Raw genomic sequence first — 21,891 nt, 5'->3', positions numbered from 1 at the left:
GTTCTACATCCCTCATAACAAGCCCTATTCTAACTTCAGACACTAAACTGTTTCTAAGATATTGCTGTTATACCCTTTTGAGCCTGCATAAAGAGGGTGTGTTATGACTCATTTGATTTTCCCCCATCAAAATTCCTTAAAAATCTCACCTTCATACAGTGATTTTCCCACATCAAAATTTCTTGAAAATCTCACCTTCAAACCGTTAGGTCTAGTTGTAATAGTAGTCACAATAGTAGTATTGATATTAATAGTATTAACATATTGCCTCCTGGTCAGTAGAACATCTCTCTCAGCAAGTCCTAGAAGTTTCAACTTAATACAATTAGCCTTTGGTCTGACATTGCTGATACGTCCTTTTGATAACCAGTATGTTTATATACTTATTGAAAATTCCATGTCATTGCTCTTTGCCTTACAACAGTAGTGGTACTAATTGCACCAGTAACATAACAGTAGCATGCATTTACTGCCTTTTAGTGAGATGATCTTCCGCTTAAGCATTCTCTGAAAGTTCCAACTTTACACCCAAATCGATTCTTGAGATGCTCTATTTTGATAAATTGCATGCACATAGCGTCTTTCGATTCAGTTTGAATTTCACATCAATACTGTAAACGGAGTATTTTGGTAGTAGTAGTGGAGGTAGCTGTATTAGTATTGGTAGTATGCAAATATTGCCTTTTTAGCTATATTCCATATCATTTTCTGATTTTTCCAAATTATTAAGCTCCCGTGTTACACCCTTTTGATAATCCTTATACACATAATGTGTTTTGATTTAGTTTATCACTCCTTGCAAAATTCTCTGAAAGGCTCACCTTCATGCCCTTCGTCTCCTTGGAAAGTAAAGTTCAAACTTGCATATCTTTCTTAATAACTGTATACTATGTGTGGCAATAAACGAATTGCCTAGCTCACAGCTTTTTTCCTGATTAGGGCCGTGGGGAGATTGATATCTCCAAAGACATAATTACTGGACCTTGCAACAAGGCTGAACAAAATAGATCTCTTAAAATTTCGATCAGATATGTTTATGGGAATGACGAACTTTGGGGGGGGGATGCTTATTGCCCGCCATTCATTTTTGACTCTTAAAAGGGGCACTAAAACTTCTGACTTCCAATCAAATAAGCTCTATCCGATCCAAAGCTTATATGACAAACAGTTCCATAAAAACCTCATATGCCACAGGGTAGAACTTATAGCCCTTGCCCATGGCACAAGCCATGGGGGATTGTGCCGACCCGAATGATATTGTTAAATGATTTTTGGACTATTCGTAACTAAATGGCTATCTCACAATTTCAGCTGAATGCCCGTTTCGGGAAAAGAAGATGTCAGGAAGAGGGAGGGCTAGTTCCTCGCCATCACATTTGACTCTTAAAAGGGAAATAAAACTATACATTTACGATCAAATGAGCTTCTTCTAAAGTTCACACGATAACCCCCTTCCATAAAAATGTTATATGCCCCTGCAGTGTAACTTGCAACCCTCACACTCTGGGGGACTATGTAAACCCTAAAGGCCATATTATATGATCTTTGGATCATTTTTAAACAAATGCCTATCTCAAAACTTCTATCGGATGATTTTGTGGAAAATATACGACTAGGGAAAGGGGGATGACTGCCCTCCGATCGCTTTGACTCATTAAAAGTGCACTAGAAAATTTACAACAACAAATGGCAGGGAAACAAAATATACAATAAAACGAGAGGGGTGGCTGCCCTTCGATCAATTTGACTCATAAAAAGGGCTTTAGAATATCTACGACAACAAACGGTCATCTGAATATTTCTATCTGACTCATTTCGGGAAAATACGAAGTGTGGGCGGGGATATCTGGCCTCCCATCCTTAAAGACATAATATCCGGATCTTTCACCTACGTTGAATAAAATGGCTATTTCAAAACTTTGATTCGATCGATTTGGGGAAATTGTGGGCGTTGGAGGGGATTGGTTGCCGTCCAATCACTTTCAACTATTGAAAAAATGAACTAGGCCTTTCAATTTCCAATCGATTGAGCCCTTTTCGAAGTTTCTACGACAGCTCCTTCGATACGAAGTGCCCTGGTTTAAAACAAAATAATAGTTTATTTTGGACACATCGCTCATTACTTAGACAGCGCAAGCTCCTCATCCTAGTTGATAGAATTTTCTTACTATTATTCATAGCTCTTCGTTAATCGCGAACAACACACTGGGCTTATTCTACTTTTTATATCTTTATTGGATTTACCCCCTTTAAAAATTTTTACCTACCCAGGAAAGTAAAGATATCTAATCGATCTTCCGCTACGCAGCATTAACCTTTTATCGTCGTTTATTCCTGGTGTTTTCTTAATTTCACATCCTGGTTAGTGGGCTTACTTACTGTTCTTGCTTCTTTTTATTTATAATGAAAATACAGTTGGGTCTTGGTGATTCTACTGCTTGTATCTTTACTTGATGTACATTTTTTAATTATTTTACATTTACCATGGCAAGTAAAGATGTCCAGCTTTTCTATTAGCTTTTCTACTTTTTATATCTTGACTGCATTTGCTTTCGTTATGAATCTTCAGTGACAAAGGTAAGTAAAGCTAGTCACTTCATCGATCTTCGGCGACCCAGTATCATCCTTTATCGTTATTTACTCCTAGTCTATTCTTAGCTGTTCATCCTGGTTCGTAGACTTATCTTACTATTCTTCCATTTCTACTTCTCATATTTTTACTGAATTTGCCCTCTTTACCAATCTTTAATTACCCAGGCAAGTAAAACTTTCAGCTTCATCGATCTTCCGTTACCTAGCATCACGCTTTTGCTGCCATTTATTTCTAATTTAAGTCACTTAATCGTTTAGTTCCTGTTCTTTCGATCATCTTAATTCATGTGCAGATTTATTATGTCTTGACAGTGCTTGTGATTTGGCCCATGCTTCTAGATCTTCGATCCCACTTAATAATTTAATTTTGACAAAAAACGGAAAAGCTGCCGTAGCCTTGGGCCACGTTACGTCCCCATCGGTATCATATCACCGTCAAGTGCCCTTGGGCCTAAGCTTTCCAAGTCGATCCTGGATTCGGTTCCGGTACACAAACTTACCTAGGCCTGTCTCGATGGTTTCATTTCAGTCTATTGATCTGCATCAATCTAGTGAACGTTTATTATTGAAATTACAAAAAATGAAATTACGATGGAAATCGGCACGGGCACAAGAAGTAACAGTTTACGCCTTTCCTCGCCAACCGAAGTGGCTCTCGGCTTCTTGTCGAGAGTACCCCGCTGTTTCTTTTCGCCAAATTTCCCCCAAAGTATTGACCCTCACTTCCAATAGATTTACCCGCTTTCTGTCAAACCCTCAATATGATATGGTGTAAAGGCATGCTACTACTCCTAATACTGCGAGTCGATAGTCCCTGGTACTCTCTTCTGGTCACCTTACTACTAGGCAAATTGTTCATGAGCCTACCAATAGTGACCCCATCCCTTCTAAACCCTAGCCATCCTTCGAAATCGTCCAAAGACCACCCCAACTCCTTTTTAAAATCGTTTGACAGATAAGACGGGTATTTCTGGTACCCATCAGCAAACACAAGAATAATATATTACAGTACCATCTCCCTAGGTTGTTATTAAATAATGCAGAAAGCCTTAAGTTTTGAAATAATTTATTGAGCTTGAAAATGTGGCAAATAGCCTATTATCATATTTAATTTGTATAACTGAGGTTCAGTCCCAAAACCTGGATACTCTGAAGATGGCTTAATTTAATGAGTTTGTTAAACTTTGCCCATATGATCATTACCTTAGTGAACAAGAGCTAAGAGCTCATATGGCACTTGTGACGAGGTAAGAAGAGCTAAGAGCCAAGAGATCATATGGTATGAGCTCTAACAAAATTCTGAGAATCAATGGATTGATTTAAAAGGAAAATCGGAGACTTAGTGCCGGTCGGTAATTCCTTCTGAATATCAAATTGCATTAAGATCCGATCACCTATTCGTAAGATAAAAACACCCCAATTTTCACGTTTTCCAAGAATTCCGGTTTCCCCCTCCAACTCCTCCCAAAATCACAGGATCTGGAATATAAAATTAGAGCTTTAAAGCACTATATCCTTCTAAATATCAAATTTCATTAAGATCAGGTCACCCTTTCGTAAGTTACAAATACCTCATTTTTCCAAATTACCCCCCCCCCCACAGCTTCACCAAAGAGAGCAGATCCGGTTATGTCAGTGACGTATCTTAGACAGGTTTTTATTCTTCCCATCCAGTTTCATCCTGATCTCTCCGCTTTAAGTATTTTATAAGATTTTCGCCCCCCCCCCCCCAATGACGCTGGATCCGGTTGAGATTTAAAATAAGAGATCTGAGTTACGAAGTCCTTCTAAATATGAAGTTTCATGAAGATCCGATAACTCCTTCGTAAGTTAAAAATACGTCATTTTTTCTTATTTTTCAGAATCAACCCCCCCCCCCCTAATAGAGCGGATCCGTTCATATAATTATGTAAATCACGTATCTAAGACTTCTTCATATTTCCCCTCCAAGTTTCATCCCGATCCCTCCAATCTAAGCGTTTTCTATTATTTTAGGCTCCCCCCAAACTCCCCCCGTCACCAGATCCGGTCGTGATTTAAAATAAGAGCTTTGACACACGATATCTTTCTAAATATCAAATTTCATTGAGATCCAATCACCCGTTTGTAGGTTAAAAATACCTCATTTTTTCTATTTTTTCAGAATTCACCTCCCCCCTCTAAGTACCCCAAAGAGAGAGGATCCGTTCCGGTTATGTCAATCATGTATCTAGGACTTGTGCTTATTTTTCTCACCAAGTTTCACCCCGATCCCTCTACTCTAAGTGTTTTCCAAGATTTTAGGTTTACCCCTCCCAACTCCCTCCCAATGTCACCAGATCCGATCGGGATTCAAAATAACAGCTCTGAGACACGATATCCTTCCAAACATCAAATTTCATTAAGATCTGATCAACCGTTCGTAAGTTAAAAATACTTCATTTTTTTATTTTTCCAAATTAACGGGCCCCTCACTCCCCCCAGATGGTCAAATCGAGAAAATGACTATTTCTAATTTAATCTGGTCCGGTCCCTGATATGCCTGCCAGATTTCATTGTCCTAGCTTACCTGGAAGTGCCTAAAGTAGGAAAACCGGGACCGACAGACGGACAGACCGACAGAATTTGCGATTGCTATATGTCACTTGGTTAATACAAAGTGCCATAAAAAGGCGGAGGGGTAATGATTTTTGTCGTGATAATATGTTGCCAATGGAAGCATGTGTTCCAGGAACAAACTGGTATGATGCTGGGATCCTACTTACCGGTGACGGAAACGAACTAAACACGAGTAATTTCTGTCTGGAAGCTAATTTAGAGCAAATTGTTAATATCTCTACAACAAAAGGTGGTACTTCCCTTGACGTTATTTGTGCAAACATTCATAAATTCCATCAAAGACCCAATTGCCTTACCCCCCCCCCCCCTTGGTCGCAGTTACCATTTTACGCTTTCGCTAAATCCGATACAAGATCACATCCGCATGCACATTAACTTAAGTATTAACGAATTACTGACAGTTCAATTTTGGAACATGGCTTTCAGAAGAGCAATGAGAAGATGTATTTGCTGCCGACAATTCGAATAAGAGAGCCGAATTTTTCAAAGAAAAACTTATAAATAACTGTCTACACAATTTTCCCAAGATCAAAAAGGGAAGATGTTCTAATGATAAGCCGTATATAAATCATGCAACAAAAACTTTAATCCGACAAAAATTAAGACTGCTTCGCCAAGGAAAAACTGAAGAAGCTAACCTACTAAGGAAATCTACAAAAAAAGCAGATTCGGAAAGCTTCAGTCCAGTATTGCCATAACAGAGTAAGTGAACTCTTTAAAGCACGACCGAAGCAGCGATATAATAGGGTTAAGAAAATCAGTGGTAAAATAGTAAAAAATGTTGACTTTAATGTTCTCTGAGACTACAGCAAACAACAAAGAGAGATAAAACTCCACACACAAAAAAACTCAAACAAGACTGCGGCCAGTTGTTCAACAACCAAGATCTATGGTCTACCCAAAATTATTAAGACAGGAGTCCCCCTCTGTCCCATTGTATCAACTTTCTCACCACCTGTGGCAAAATCAGGAAAGTGGTTGTCGGTGGCATTGGGCTTGTTAAGCACATTTGCTCTATTGTTAAACAGACTAGTGCACATCTGTCTCTCCTTAAGTTATTTGCAAAATTTTCATACCCAAAAGAACATATCCTCCACATTTATATATCTTTACCCGTCCACAGCCTGAGTAAGTTTGCCCAGTGTGACATTTTGGGTTTACGGTGGATAAGTCCGATAAGCTAGAAATCATCTAGAAGAGAGCCGTGAGAATTCGATCAGAGTAATTAATAATAATTTATTTATCACCTACTTCACAAAACAGAGGTTAAGTGGAGTAAAATACAAAAGAAAAACAGCAAAAGTAATACAAAAGAAACAAATTTAATCAAATTCCGAAAAAAAGACGGATAAGGTGATGAAAACATCCTAGCCTATAAAGCGCTTCAATAGTTAGCTTATAAAGTACCTTACATTTCCCTCCTTAAGGAAGTCCACACCCCTACCTTGGCAGGCCCACGTGTTACCCTTTGTACTAATTTTGGAAATAGTCTGCGTCGTAAATCACACTTTCAAGGTATACTCCCAGTCCCTAATTGCCCCCTCAAAGTCCCGTTTACCCCGATGAAATGAACAAACAGTCCCGGTTCTACATCCTAGTAATGCAAAACTGAGCGTTACAGGAATAGCTTTGTGCCAGTATTCGTTGAAATCAGAAATAAATGAAAATTGTAATGTAACATCTTAATGTGTTAGTTTGCTTGTTTCATTTTATTTGACAGGCCAGTTGGATCCATAGCTGTATGTTTTTATAATGTACTTGTATACTCATTTTTATTCATTTTACTTATGTTACTTACATTTTACTTATGTACTCATTTTTATTTGACAGGCCACTTTTGCACATGTTTATGTGTCTTGTGGATTGTTAATGTGTTTGTTTCAGTTGTATTTGATAAGCCAGTTGGGTTACACATTAACATGACAGGACATGACATGACATTTTTATTTGACAGGCCAGTTGGGTTTGACAGTTTATTTGATAGGTGAGGCCAGTTTATTTGACAGGCAGGACATAACATGACATGACATTTTTATGTGACAGGCCAGTTGGGTCCATCGCTGTATGTTTTTATAATGTACTTATATACTCACTTTTATTCATTTTTTTATGTTACTTACGTTTTACTTTTACTTATAAACTAATTTTTATTCATTGTACTCATTTTTATTTGACAGGCCAATTTTGCCATGCAATCTATATTAGGATGAAACTGCCAAGGAATATTGGAATGATGAAACGTCTGACATTTATTTTACCCTGAAATCTCTTTATGATTCTCTAGTATACTTATATAAAAATTAATGCCATGTGATTTTTTTAATGGCTTCAAAAATTATTCCACCCCTTAAGACGTAGCACAATAAAGCAGGGTATGTTGAGAAATTTACTTCCAAGCCCGTAATGTTATCCTGGTAAATTGTCAACAAAAAGTTTGTTTCAAATATTAAATATTCTTCCATTAGATACTTAAGTTCTTCTAACGGTAAATATAATCATGCTAAATAATTAAACTCCATTCAATCAATCGTTGTCTTGCAATATTTTTTTTGTAGACGCTAAAGCAATTGAGCTTAGACACAAATGGCCTTGCGAGAAACAACCCTTCTCCAGTCCTATACGAAAATATTTACCTTTCTAACCTTAGACCATCAAAAGTAAAAAAAATCATTGTGGAGCCCGCAAGATGACTCATCCGAAGACGTGGATTTTCAAACATATTTCAACTATATAACAGGTCTTAAAAGATTGACCATGTCTTCGAAATATTCAGAACTTTTATATTTGCTTCATACTGTCTAATAAAGAACTTATCCATATTAGACAGTGAAAAAACAAATATAAAAGTTCTGAACATTTTGAGGACACAGTCCGTATTCATCATCAGCAGAAATACTAAGTATTATAATCAATACAAAGTATATTTATGCATAAAAAAAATGTAATAACTTCCAGATCACTAAACATTACCGGTCCATTGCCTTAAAAAGTTCATTAACTATTCATTCAAAGTCATAAGTTCCTTAATCTTGCTGAAGTTTCTGTTGAATTCTTAACAGAGTTGGCACAATCTTCATCTTTTAATTGTAAATGAAATGTTGTTGAATTTATAGTTATAAAATTTTCCGCATATATCATCCCCATATCTTACCTTATACAGACATCATTCAATGTAACTCAATCATCATTCAATATTATTCTATTTTTGTTAATAAATATTCCCAGATGTAACTGAAATATTCGAGCTTTGTTACTTAAGTCTTATAATTTGCCTTGTTTTAACAATCACTATCTTCACAGTTAAATTTTACGTTTTTTCCAAAGGTTTTAAATGCTTGTATATGAATATGAGTCATTTTCAAACAAATGGGTAATGGGGCTCAAGAAATTATCTCTGATTGCTAGGCAGAAGGCATCCTGTTTTAATACTACAACTACCACTTCTAAAACCACCAATAAAATGACTACTCCCACTATGGTAATTATTTTATGAGTCTTTACCACAACTAACTAAAAATAATCCAGCCACGATTTTCCCTTCTTACGCACACTCAGAAAGGGTGTTTGAAAGGCACAAGGTGCCTGGCCCCATCCCTCCATTGCCCGTCCTGGCTTAAAGATCTTGAGACGGAGATCAGCACTGTGTGTTTGGAATTTGAAAAGTCTAGTTTTGTAAACTTTACATTTTTTTTACGATTTTTTTTTATTCTCTAACTACTTCAAGACGCCTAACTTTAAAATACCCTTTCACAAAACAACTTTTCATACATATTATTATTCTTATTGAAATATTTGTGCTATAGCTTTTCCAATTAAAAAAAAAAAAAAAAACATTTTACACTTTTCATAAATTACCTCTATTAACCAATTTCAGTCTTCAAATAGATTTCGTACCGTGAACAACTCAATAATAACATTTTTCTGGATTTTAACAAAGCTGTTTGGCAAGTTTTTATGAACTAATTTTGCAATCTCTGAACAAACGAAGATCTCTTACGAAACCTGTCTGACTAGTTTTTTAGCAAGAAATTAGACACTTCATTTAGCCATCAAGCAGTAAGAATATAATTAGGAATTCCGATATTTATAGGCAATCACGCTCTGATAGAGGTGGCGAGACTAATTATTCATTAGAATAACTAATTGTTCAGTGGCGAAGAATTCCGATAGAAGCCCCCCTTGCGAGTAAGTCTCGTTTCATGTCATTCTAAGCAAATTCAACAGCTATTATAGCAAGAATGGTGGTAACAGAGGCATTCGTGGAAAAGATTTTGAAGGAGGCCGTCGCTAAACTTGATTCCAGGCTATCTGCAATCTCAGCGAGTCAGACAGCAACAAAAGATCAGTTATCTGCGGAAATTGCGTCACAATTTAATCAGCTAAAATCGGAAATCGTAAAACTGAAGTCTGAGATTGAAGAAAAGGACACAATAATCGCTGCGCTTCAATCTACACTAGATGTTCAAATAAAAGCGACTGACTCGACCAACCAGAGACTTTTGGAGCTAGAAGTACGAGAAGTACGAAGCTAATTTAAAGCAAATTGTTAATATTTCTACAACATAGGTGGTACTTGCCTTGACGTTATTTGTGCAAATATACATAAATTCTATCAAAGACCCAATTCCCTTCCCCCCCTCCTTGGTCGCAGTTACCATTTTACGCTTTCGCTAAATCCGATACAAGATAACATCCACAGGTACAAATTTGACTAACTTAAGTATTAACGAATTACTGACAGTTCAATTTTGGAACATGGCTTTTAGAAGAGCAATGGGAAGATGTATTTGCTGCCGACGATTCGAATAAGAGAGCCGAATTTTTTCCAAGAAAAACTTATCAATAACTGTCTACACCATTTTCCCAAGATCAAAAAGGGAAGATGTTCTAATGATAAGCCGTATATAAATCATGCAACAAAAATTTAATCCGAGACTGTTTCGCCAAGGAAAAACTGAAGAAGCTAACCTACTAAGGAAATCTACAAAAAAGCAGACTCGGAAAGCTTCAGTCCAGTATTGCCATAACAGAGTAAGTGAACTCTTTAAAGCACGACCGAAGCAGCGATATAATAGGGTTAAGAAAATCAGTGGTAAAATAGTAAAAACTGTTGACTTTAATGTTCTCTGAAACTACAGTAAACAACAAAGAGATAAAACTCCACAAAAAAAACTCAAACGAGACTGCGGCCAGTTGTTCCACACCCAAGATCTATGGTCTACCAAAAATTAATAAGACGGAAGTCCCCCTCCATCCTACTGTATCAACTTTTTCATTACCCGTGGCAAAATTAGGAAAGTGGTTGTCGGTGGCATTGGGCTTGTTAACCCCATTTCCTCTATTGTTAAACAGACTAGTGCACATCTGTCTCTCCTTAAGTTATTTGCAAAATTTTTATACCCAAAAGAACATATCCTCCACCTTTATATATCTTTACCCGTCCACAGCTTGAGTATGTTTGCCCAGTGTGACATTTTGGGCTTACGGTGGATAAGTCGGATAAGCTAGAAATTATCCAGAAGAGAGCCGTGAGAATTCGGTCAGGGTAAAGTACCCTACATTCTCCTCCTTAAGGAAGTCCACGTTCCTACCTTGGCAGGCCCACGTGTTACCCTTTGCACTATTTTCGGAAATAGTCTGCGTCGTAAATCATACTTTCAATGCATACTCCCAGCCCCTCATTGCCTCCTCAAAGTCCCGTTTACCCCGATGAAAAGAACAAACAGTCCCGGTTCCAAATCCTAGTAATGCAAAAACTGAGCGTTACAGGAATAGCTTTGTGCCAGTATTCGTTGAAATCAGAAATAAATGAAAATTGTAATGTAACATGTTAATATGTTAGTTTGCTTGTTTCATTTTATTTGACAGGCCAGTTGGATCCATAGCTGGTTGTTTTTATAATGTACTTGTATACTCATTTTTATTCACTTTACTTATGTTACTTACATTTTACTTATGTACTCATTTTTATTTGACAGGTCACTTTTGCACATGTTTGTGTCATGTGTATTGTTAATGTGTTTGTTTCATTTTTATTTGATAGGCCAGTTGGGTTACATATTAACATGACATTTTTATTTGACAGGCCAGTTGGGTTTGACAGTTTATTTGAAAGGCCAGGCCAGTTTATTTGACAGGCAGGACATAACATGACATGACATTAACATGAACTTTTTATTTGACAGGCCAGTTGGGTCCATCGCTGTATGTTTTTTATAATGTAGTTATCTACTCACTTTTATTCATTTTTTTTTATGTTACTTATGTTTTACTTTTGCTTATGAACTAATTTTTATTCATTGTACTCATTTTTATTTGACAGGCCAATTTTGCCATGCAATCTATATTAGGATGAAACTGCCAAGGAATATTGGAATGATGAAACGTCTGACATTTATTTTACCCTGAAATCTCTTTATTATTCTCTACTATACTTATATATAAATTATTGCCATGTGATTTTTTTTAATGCCTTCAAAAATTATTCTACCCCTCAAGAGGTAGCACAATAAAGCAGGGTATGTTGAGAAATTTTCTTCCAAGCCCGAATGTTATCCTGGTAAATTGTCAACAAAAAGTTTGTTTCAAATATTAAATATTCTTCCATTGGATACTTAAGTTCTTTTAACGGTAAATATTATCATGCTAAATAATTAAATTCCATTCAATCAATCGTTGTCTTGCTATTTTTTTTTGTAGACACTAAAGCACTTGAGCTTAGACACAAATGGCCTTGCGAGAAACAACCCCCTCTCCAGTCCTATACGAAAATATTTACCTTTCTAAACTTAGACCATCAAAAGTAAAAAAATCATTGTGGAGCCCGCAAGATGACTCATCCGAAGACTTGGATTTTCAAACATATTTCAACTATATAACAGGTCTTAAAAGACTGACCAAGTCTTCGAAATATTCAGAACTTTTATATTTGCTTCTTACTGTCTAATAAAGAACTTATCCATATTACATAGTGAAAAAACAAATATTAAAGTTCTGAACATTTTGAGGACACAGTCCCTATTCATCATCAGCAGAAATACTAAGTATTATAACTAACACAAACTATATTTATGCATAAAAAAAAATGTAATAACTTCCAGATCACTAAACGTTACCGGTCCATTGCCTTAAAAAGTTCATTAACTATTCATTCAAAGTCATGAGTTCCATAATCTTGCTTAAGTTTCTGTTGAATTCTTAACAGAGTTGGCACAATCTTCGTCTTTTAATTGTAAATGAAATGTTGCTGAATTTATAGGTATAAAATTTTCCATATCTATCATCCCCATATATACGACGTTGACAAAGTCGTATATATATAATATGTATAGATGAAGGTACTATCTTTTGATTTAGAACGCAGTGACACTTAATAAACAAATTTTGAGAGCACAAAACAACGACAGATTTATCAGGAAGGTTTAATAGGCAGTATCTTACCTTATACAGACATCATTCAATGTAATTCAATCATCTTTCAATATTATTCTATTTTGTTTATAAATATTCCCAGATGCAACTGAAATATTCGAGCTTTGTTACTTAAGTCTTATAATTTGTCTTGTTTTAACAATCACTATCTTCACAGTTAAATTTTACGTTTTTCCAGAAGTTTTAAAATGCTTGCATATGAATATGAGTCATTTTCAAACAAATGAGAAATAGGGTTCAAGAAATTATCTCGGTTTGCAAGGCAGAAAGGATCTTGTTCTAATACTTAAACTACCACTTCTAAAACCACCAATACAATGACTACCCCCACTGCGGTAATTATTTTATGAGTCTTTACCATAACTAACTAAAAATAATCCAGCCACGATTTTTCCTTCTAACGCACACTCAGAAAGAGTGTTCGAAAGCACAAGGCGTCTGGCCCCATCCCTTCATTGCCCGTCCTGGCTTAAAGATCTTGAAACAGAGATCAGCTCTGTTTGTTTGGAAATTGAAAAGTCTAGTTCTGTATCCTTTACATTTTTTTTATGAGTTTTTTTTTTTATTTCTCCTCTAACTACTTCAAGACGCCTAACTTTAAAATACTTGGATAGTTTACTACGAGTCGCCTTTCACAAAACATCTTTTCATACATATTATTATTCTTATTGAAATATTTGTGCTATAGCTTTTCCAATTAAAAAAAAAACATTTTAAACTTTTCATAAATTACCTTTATTAACCAATGCGGTTTAATAAACAAGCACTGATAAATAAAATACCCAACCAACTACAAAATAAAAACAGAAAAAAGTTTTTCACAAAAGCATAGAGCAAATTTAAAAAATACCAAGGTTACAACAATCAGAACTTCCTTTGATTAACAAATAAAGTAAAAAAGGTTAAAATAAAACTACAAAGAGGAGTGGACTCAACATGAAGACAAAAACAAAATGCCAAACATAAGTGCCGTGCTACCACTTTCATCAAAAGCGTGTTTTATTTAGAAGACACATTCTCTTCATCGTGAGCTCTTCCATGTTTCCCTAAGCTAGAACTCGAGACAAAGGTTTTCTTACATAGCCCACACTCAAAGAGTTTTTCCCTTGTATGGGTTTTTTGATGTTTTGATAAATTAGAGCTAGAGGGGAAACATTTCTTACAAACCTCACATTGGAAGGGTTTTTCCCCAGTATGTATTTTTCTATGTAGGGACAAGCTGGAACTAGTAGAAAAACTTTTCTTACACATATCACATTCAAAAGGTTTCTCCCCAGTGTGAATTCTTCGATGTGACGACAAACTGAATCTAAAAGTGAAAGATTTTTCACACATATCACACTCAAAGGATTTTTTTCCACTATGAGTTTTTCGGTGTTTTGATAAACTGGAAGCAGAATGAAAGCTTCTATTACATTTTTCACATTCAAAAGGTTTCTCACCTGTGTGAAGTCTTCGATGTGAAGACAAACTGAATGCAAAAGTAAAACTTTTTTCACATATATTACAAACAAAAGGCTTTTCACCAGTATGAGTTTTTTGATGTTTAGACAAATTATAACTAGAAGAGAAGCCTTTTCTACATGTGTCACAGCTGAAACGTTTTTCCCCTCCATGAATAACTATTCGATGACGCGATAACACTGAGCTGGTGGTAAATGTTTTCTCACACATAGCACATTTGAAAGGTTTCTCTCCAGTATGAATTCTTCTATGATTCAACATTTGGTATCTTTGTGAGAATGTTTTCTCACATATATCACACCCAAAAACTTTTTCTTCTTCATAAGGTTTTTGATGTTTATATAGATCTCCTCCGGGTAATATTTCTAATGAACTACATGGATTTTGTTTACGGTCCTCCTTTTCAGTGACATCATTGTTAGAAAATACGTGGAAGTCACTAGCCAGCACAGGTTCACAATCTGAATCGGTTTCTTGCTTAAGATATACACTTGTAAAGCCAGGAACAAACTGTTTTCCGTGTTCTTGTTTGAACGGGTCATTTTCATAGATTGAATCAATAGTATCACCTAGAAAAAAAAAATCAAGGCTTATTTTAGTTACAAACCCAAATAGCCAACAAATTTAGGCACAAACAAAAATTTAGCAATAAAATTTAGTCACGAACACAACTTTGTCAACAAAAATTTATCCAAAAGGAATGACAAGTTACAGTAGACATTCTCCTTCCCTCCTTCGATAAAATTTGAGAAACCAAAAACTGAACCACAACGGTCTAAGTGAGAAGAGGGAGCCACCAGAAAGACAGCATCGTGTACGCTTAAGAACTGTTAGGGCCAGTTATCTTTTCTATAAAAACAGCTTAGCCAGCTATGTCACCTCAAACGAACCAGGTTAGGGTATAGGTCTTCCAAACCTTACAAAATTTACCCAAGCTTGTTGTATAAATTGAAATTCTTCTCTGGAATAGAAAATTTTCTGTAAAGTAAGCCGATACCCGAGATAAAGCGAGCTAAACTTTCCCACCTTGGCAATGCCTATAAGCTCATTACTGTGTTGAATCTTTTTTCAATTTGAGCTGCTTACTGTGATTAATTGTCATCCAACGTTATTTAATCTAGTTCTTCCGTTGTGTCTCTTATTTAAAAATTGATTTATTTATCTTTTTATATTATTCATCATGTCTACATTTGTTATATGTGTCATGTATAGACATTTATTGATGTTTCAGACGCTATATTTTTCATTTATTTAAATAATCAAATTGCGTCTTATATAACATGCAGGAAAAAGTCATCGACTTCTACTTAGCTGGAAAAAGTAGAGGACGACCCCAAGATGAGTTATTCAAATGTGATATCATAAGCTTTGCGTATCAGTTTTCGATTTTGTCCTTTGTAGGAAAACCCTCTATCATTTTGTCACTTCCTTTTTTTTGTCTTTTTTGATGCTTTTTTTCTGCTCTTTTTTTTCTTTCTATTTTTGTCAGTACTCGTTTTTGAAGTTTATGTGCTTAATCGACTAATAGCTTAATATGTGTAAGTTCTGTTTCGCGATTGTCCCACTTAACAGGCCACAGAGCCTAGGTGGGATCTCTGAATGTGTTATTGAGTTCGTTTTTTTTTGTCGAAAAAAAATAAATAAATGTAATGATAATGTAATACTCACTGAAAATATTTTAAAAATACTTATTCACTACAATTGACTTAACAAAGCAAAACTTATTAAAATAACCATTTCTAAAAGTAATTTAAATACTACATTCAGAAATTGCCTATGCTCAGGCACTGACAAAGTGCATGATCCTATTAAATCTTCTACTTTTTTGGTTTATTTGGGTTTTAAAATTTTCTGAAGTGAGGCATATTTATCAAACAGTTTGTGGTAACGAACTGTAGTAAGGAGCGACCCGGCTCAATAGTAAACGAAACTCTAAAAGTCGGAATTCCGATACATCAAAAGAATCGAATTTTCATGCTGATTTTAAATACATAAGTTTCATCAAATTTAATCTTTGTCATCAAAAGTTACGAGCCTAAGAAAATTTACCTAAATCACACCATCACATTTACTGAAAATCACACCATCGCATTCAGCGTATAAGAAAACCCTATAGAAAACATTTCAAGCACCTATCTACAAAAATGTGGAATTTCGTATTTTTTGCCAGAAGACAGATCACGGGTGCGTGTTTATTTGATTTTGTTTTTTTTTCTTTTTCCCAGGGGTCATCGTATCAACCGAATGGTCCTAGCATGTCGCAAGAGAGCTCATTCTAATAGAAATGAAAAGTTCTAGTGCCCTTTTTAAGTGACCAAAAAATTGGAGGGCACCTAGGCCCCCTCCCACGCTCTTTTTTTCCAAAAGTCAACAAATCTAAATTTTGAGATAGTCATTTTGTTCCACATAGTCGAAAACCATAATAACTATGTCTTTGGTGATGACTTACTCCCCCACAGTCCCTGGGGGAGGGGCTGCAAGTTACAAACTTTGACCAGTGTTTACATAAAGTAATGGTTATTGGGAAGTGTACAGACGTTTTCAGGGGGATTCTTATGGTTTGGGGGGTTAGGTTGAGGGGAGGGAGCTATGTGGGAGTATCTTTCCTTGGAGGAATATGTCATGGGGGAAGAGAAACTCAATGAAAAAGGCGCAGGATTTTCTAGCATTACTATAAAAAAAACAATGAAAAAATAAACATGAAAAAGTTTTTTCAGTTGAAAGTAAGGACTTTAAACGAACAGGACATTAAAAAACATTAAAGGACATTAAAACTTAAAACGAACAGAGATTATTAGGCATAGGAGGAGTTCTAAAAATATTTTAGCATAAAGAGCGAGGTATTTAGGAGGAGATAAATACATCGCTCTTTATACTAAAGTATTTCTATTAATTTCAACTACTAATTCTACGGCCTTTCTGATGCAGGGGTCATTCTTAAAGAATTGGGACAAAACTTAAGATTTAGTATAAAGAGCGAGGTATTAACGAGGGGAAAAACCCCCTCATATGCGTAATAAAAATATAAGAATATAAAAGTTTTTTACGTAAGTTAATTCTTAAGTTACATATATTATTTACTAATAAGAACGTTCGTTAAAAATTAAAAGTTCTAGTTGCCTTTTTAAGTAACCGAAATATTGGAGGGCAACTACACCTCCTTCCCCACTCCTTATTTCTCAAAAGCCATTTAGCCAAAAAAAAGAATTAGTATGCGAATTTCATTTTAATAATTTATGTGCGGAGAGCCAAAATCAAACATGCATTAATTCAAAAACGTTGAGAAATTAAATTAAAAAAACTAGTTTTTTTAACCGAAAGTAAAGAGCAACATTAAAACATAAACGAACAGAAATTACTCAGTATATGAAACGGGTTTTCCCCTCCGCAATCCCTCGCTCTTTACGCTAAAGTTTGACTCTTTGCCACAATTCTAGTTTTTAAAACAATTAAAAACTTTAGCGTAAAGAGCGAGGGATTGCGGAGGGGAAAACCCGTTTCATATACGGAGTAATTTCTGTTCGTTTTAAGTTTAATGTCGCTCCTTACTTTCAGTTAAAAAAACTAGTTTTTTAAATTTAATTCTAACTAAAGAGGCGTAATACCTTCATAGGAAAGCCGAAAAAACATCAACTTAGGTATGTTTATCTTTTTAAACCGAGATATATGACCAATCTTTTGCCACTACCAAAAACTTATGATAACAAATAGGTTGCATATTTTCTCCATTCCACAAAAACAAACGATTAAGGACTTCTTCCAAGCTGATTTAGGGATAACCAGGTTTTCATTATACCCAGTGGATGATCAAAATCTCATATTATTAGCAAACTATCATCCCTTACCAGTAGAATATAGGCCGTTAGTGTTCATCATTGCCTTGGAAACAGACGTCGAATAACAATTTTCGTAGAGGCTCATCTTTAATATACGGCCAGTCAAATGCGTGCCTTAAAACAACGCTTCGACAACAGCTTAAAAAAATTTCGCCAGATGTCATACAAGGATTTTCGAAGAAGCTCATTTTTAATATACCATGAGTCAAACGCTTGCCTTAAAACAACACTTTGGCAACAGCATGTGAATTTTTCGACAGATGTCGAACAACGAGTCTCGAAGAGGCTCATTTTCAACATACGGCCAGTGAAACACGTGTCTTCAAACAACACTTTGACAACAGCTTTAAATTTTTCGACAGATGTCGAACAATGATTTTCGAAGAAGTTCAATTTTAATATATGGTCAATCAAACGCATGCCTTAAAACAATAGTTCGACAACAGCTTAAAAAATTTAGCCTATCTTTCTTTGCTCCTCCAAGCACTCATCTTATTGAAGAAGACTTTTGTTTTTTTGGGTAATTTGTTTTTATATTTTCACGTTATGCACCCTTTTTATTAACTAGACTAACAAAGAGAATGAATCCTTGCATTTTAGCGATTATTTCGTTAACTCATTTTATTATAACCTGAGTATTTTGTTTATAATTACTCAGCATTACTGCTTATTATTACTTACAAATCATCGTATTGTTTCTAAGTATTATAAATTATTACATATTACGTTAACTTTCATTTAAAACAACATTTCATTTAAAACCTCTCTTCAAATCCCACAAATCCTGACATTTACAGATCCAGAGAAGTAGACTTTTGTCTTCAACACACAACCATTGATTAGTAAGGATCATCCCTCATCCTGAATTTCCTTGGCTGGTATACGCCTGGAGGACTAACCATTCCCAACTAACCAGGTATATTATTAGTACTTTGCGCAAGGTTCTCTAACCCCTTGTTTTAGGTTTACCTAATACTACCACCTAATCCTCAGCCTGAAGCTTGCAGCTAGGCTTTAGTGAAAGACAAGTACCAAAGATATAGCCTTATAGCCATACTACCTGCCGTCGTAATCATGGATTTTAGCATTCTAAAAATATACTTTTTATTGTTGATAAAACCATCTCTAAATAGAATCAAATGGTAACCCTTCCAAAAAAAAGCCTAAAGAGCCTATCTCTTTAGTGGTGACGCAACTAGCTGATTCCCGGAAAGGGCCAAAGGTCTATAAAGTCGCAACAAAATGCTTTTCTCATTTAGTAACAAAGCAATCTTCAGGTGAATAAGGTATTTTCTACTTGATATTAAAAATGTATCATTAAACAACGTATTGTTGCTAACATTTGTCTCTTAAATACCTTTATAGCAAGCAAATACCCATAAAAGTCAAAATTGTCCTGAAAAGAGCCTAAGTTTTTCAGAAATTAAAGTTTGAAAATGTCATTTTGCTTTCAGTTTCAGACAAACTTTTTGGCAATATGCGGAAACAAAATTTCTCACTAGACCATTGCTTCCTTTCTCTTAGTTATGCCAATGAGTCAAAAGAAGTCAGATCTTGATGCAGGGTTGCAATTTTAAAAATAATAAGCTACTGAAAGAGGATCCTAATTGCGTGAAAAATCCTAAATCAACCTTTGTTTTAGGAAAAGTATGCTCTCATCTACTGATAAATAATCGGACGTTTCTAGTAAAACTTAAAGCTATGTCTATAAGCACCCAACAGAAAAATAGGCAAAGAGAGTTTCAGGTGTGACTTCTGCAAAATGTCTCAAATAGGTTAAGGAAGGCTACACTGCGATAAATGGAACCTTAAAAGGAATCAAACGATAAATGTGCACAAAGATAAAATATACGTAGCTGGTAAAAGAAACCCGAACCAAATCAAAATATATAAAGTACCTCAAGAAAGCTTGAAATAGGAAAGTAAGAGACAAAGAGATTAATGTATTCATGAAATACCGAACCACAAGAGCAAATATTCAATCACTTCTTATTTCTCCGCGATCAGAACATGCTTCACCGCAGAAGCTCTATTGCAAGACAGTGCTTAAGGATACTGCAACAATATGTATTTGATAAGTTATCCATGAAGCAGCTTATTGGAAATAACTGAGTATCCCAAAAAACGTAGAGCCTTTGAATTTTTTTTTTATATATTCAACAATGGCAAAGATTCTAATAGGAGTCACTAGTTTTCATGTAACGATTGTATTCCACTAGAAGCTACTTTTACATGGCTTGCTCCCTTCCATGATGTCATCGTACTCATATTAAATTATTAATATTCCTAGCTTGCGATTAAGCATACAGGGTCCTAAAACGGCTTCAGTTCTTTTGTAGTAATAGAGCCAGTGATCACGACAACGCATACCGCGGATCATTTTAAATTAAATCATTTACTTTTACTCTCTTATTTATTTACTCTTTGGTTACGACCCCATATTTATTTATTTTTTACGACCCCATTGTCGTATCCCTCAAAGGACTCATAGCCATGAAGTAAAAAAAAAAAAAAATAAAACAAACTAACATTTCGAGCTATCTCTTTAACTGAAGACAGCATATCTGGATCCCTATACATTTGAAAGGCCGTCACTCACAGATTCTTCTTTCACCCGTCAATCTTTGTCGTCATTACTGCACGGCGGATTAGTTAATGCTGCAGATACCATAAGTGTGCCTACTCCAACTTGCCTTTGCATAGCTAAAGTCCTTGGGGCTATGCTGGGGTCCATTGAATAAAGCTTGAACAAGTCATTTTTGGACACAACGATAGATAGATAAGATTTATTTGAAAAAAAGCCTGCAGGCCATAGCAAAACACATACAACTTTAAACACCTAATTACAAACAACTTAAACAAGCAAACAAACTTGCAAACACTTTATGAATTCAGAAACACCCGTAAATAAACTCTTACCAAGCTAATTCCTCAAACATGGTTCCCTATGCTTATTCCCTAAACGAAGAAACTTACACAACTGTTTAATAGCATATCCATCCTCTCAGCCATTCGCTCCTTTAACCAGCATTCACTCCCCAACACTCGTCCAAAACATTCCTTCCGCAACTCAGACAGCTCTTCACACTCGGATACAAAATGAACTAAATTTTCATTCCCCCCGCCACACATAGGGCAAATGTAGGGGCCTGCCTCCTGCCTAAACTTTCCCAAATATTTCCTTCTGATGCCTAAATCTAAACTATCTCCTCTTAGCAACAACAAATTCTTTAAGTTCTCCCTACTAAACCCATATTTAAAATAAACTTCCTCTCCCCAACACTCTTTAGTATGGGAGTAAAACCCCAAAGACACCGATTAGTCCTTTTGAGTTTGCCACTCTTGGATTTCTCGGTCGTTTAGGATTCGCTGAACTTCCTTCTATACTGAAACGCTTCCATCCACTGGTCCTTTGCCTTCATTCCACATCTCTGAAAGGCCCGAAATGTCCAGTATTTTCTTGACCTGATTTGTCCAAGAATCCCGTCTACTGTCCTTCAAACTCTCCAAATACGCTGACTTAAGAAGCCGAACTCTAGGTAATCTAACTATTTTCTCCCAATATTTCACGATTTTAACCAATCTACCACTCCTTAAAGTGAAAAGCCCCAGACCTCCTTTCAATACCACTGAACTGAATGAATCCTTCAAGCCTAACATTCTCTTAAAATATCTTAGTTGAACTACTTCTGACTTAGCGGCTTTAGCGAAACCACAAACCTCCGACCCCCAATGTAGACCAGTAACTACTTTTGTCTGGAACAACCTTTTCTGAATCCTCATGTCAGCAAGCTGACCTAAATTACTTCTCAACAGCATATTTGTTAACCTTTTACCCCCTTAAATTACAATCTTCCACATGCCTAGACATCCCCTTTAGCGCACTAAACTTAACACCCAGATAAACAAACTCCTCTTTAGCCTCCAGCATCACTCTTCCAAAATTAAAAACAACCTCAGAATCAACCTC

At 35.6% G+C, this 21,891-nt stretch overlaps 1 protein-coding gene across 6 annotated transcripts in view; it reads right to left on the bottom strand.

Annotated features, from left to right (window-relative positions):
- Nucleotides 1-13,338: 13,338 nt before the first annotated feature.
- LOC136036890 (zinc finger protein 239-like) overlaps nucleotides 13,339-21,891 on the bottom strand; it is a 52,331-nt gene continuing 43,778 nt past the window's right edge. For all 6 annotated transcript variants that reach the window (XM_065719270.1, XM_065719256.1, XM_065719278.1 and 3 more), the window contains one exon: nucleotides 13,339-14,654. In XM_065719270.1, coding sequence (XP_065575342.1) covers nucleotides 13,621-14,654 — 1,034 coding nt within the window. In that variant the 3' untranslated portion in view covers nucleotides 13,339-13,620. The remainder of the gene's footprint in view (nucleotides 14,655-21,891) is intronic.

The sequence above is a fragment of the Artemia franciscana genome, chromosome 2 (assembly GCF_032884065.1).
Source record: "Artemia franciscana chromosome 2, ASM3288406v1, whole genome shotgun sequence".
NCBI lineage: Eukaryota > Metazoa > Arthropoda > Branchiopoda > Anostraca > Artemiidae > Artemia > Artemia franciscana.
This window is presented reverse-complemented; position numbering and strand designations above follow the sequence as displayed.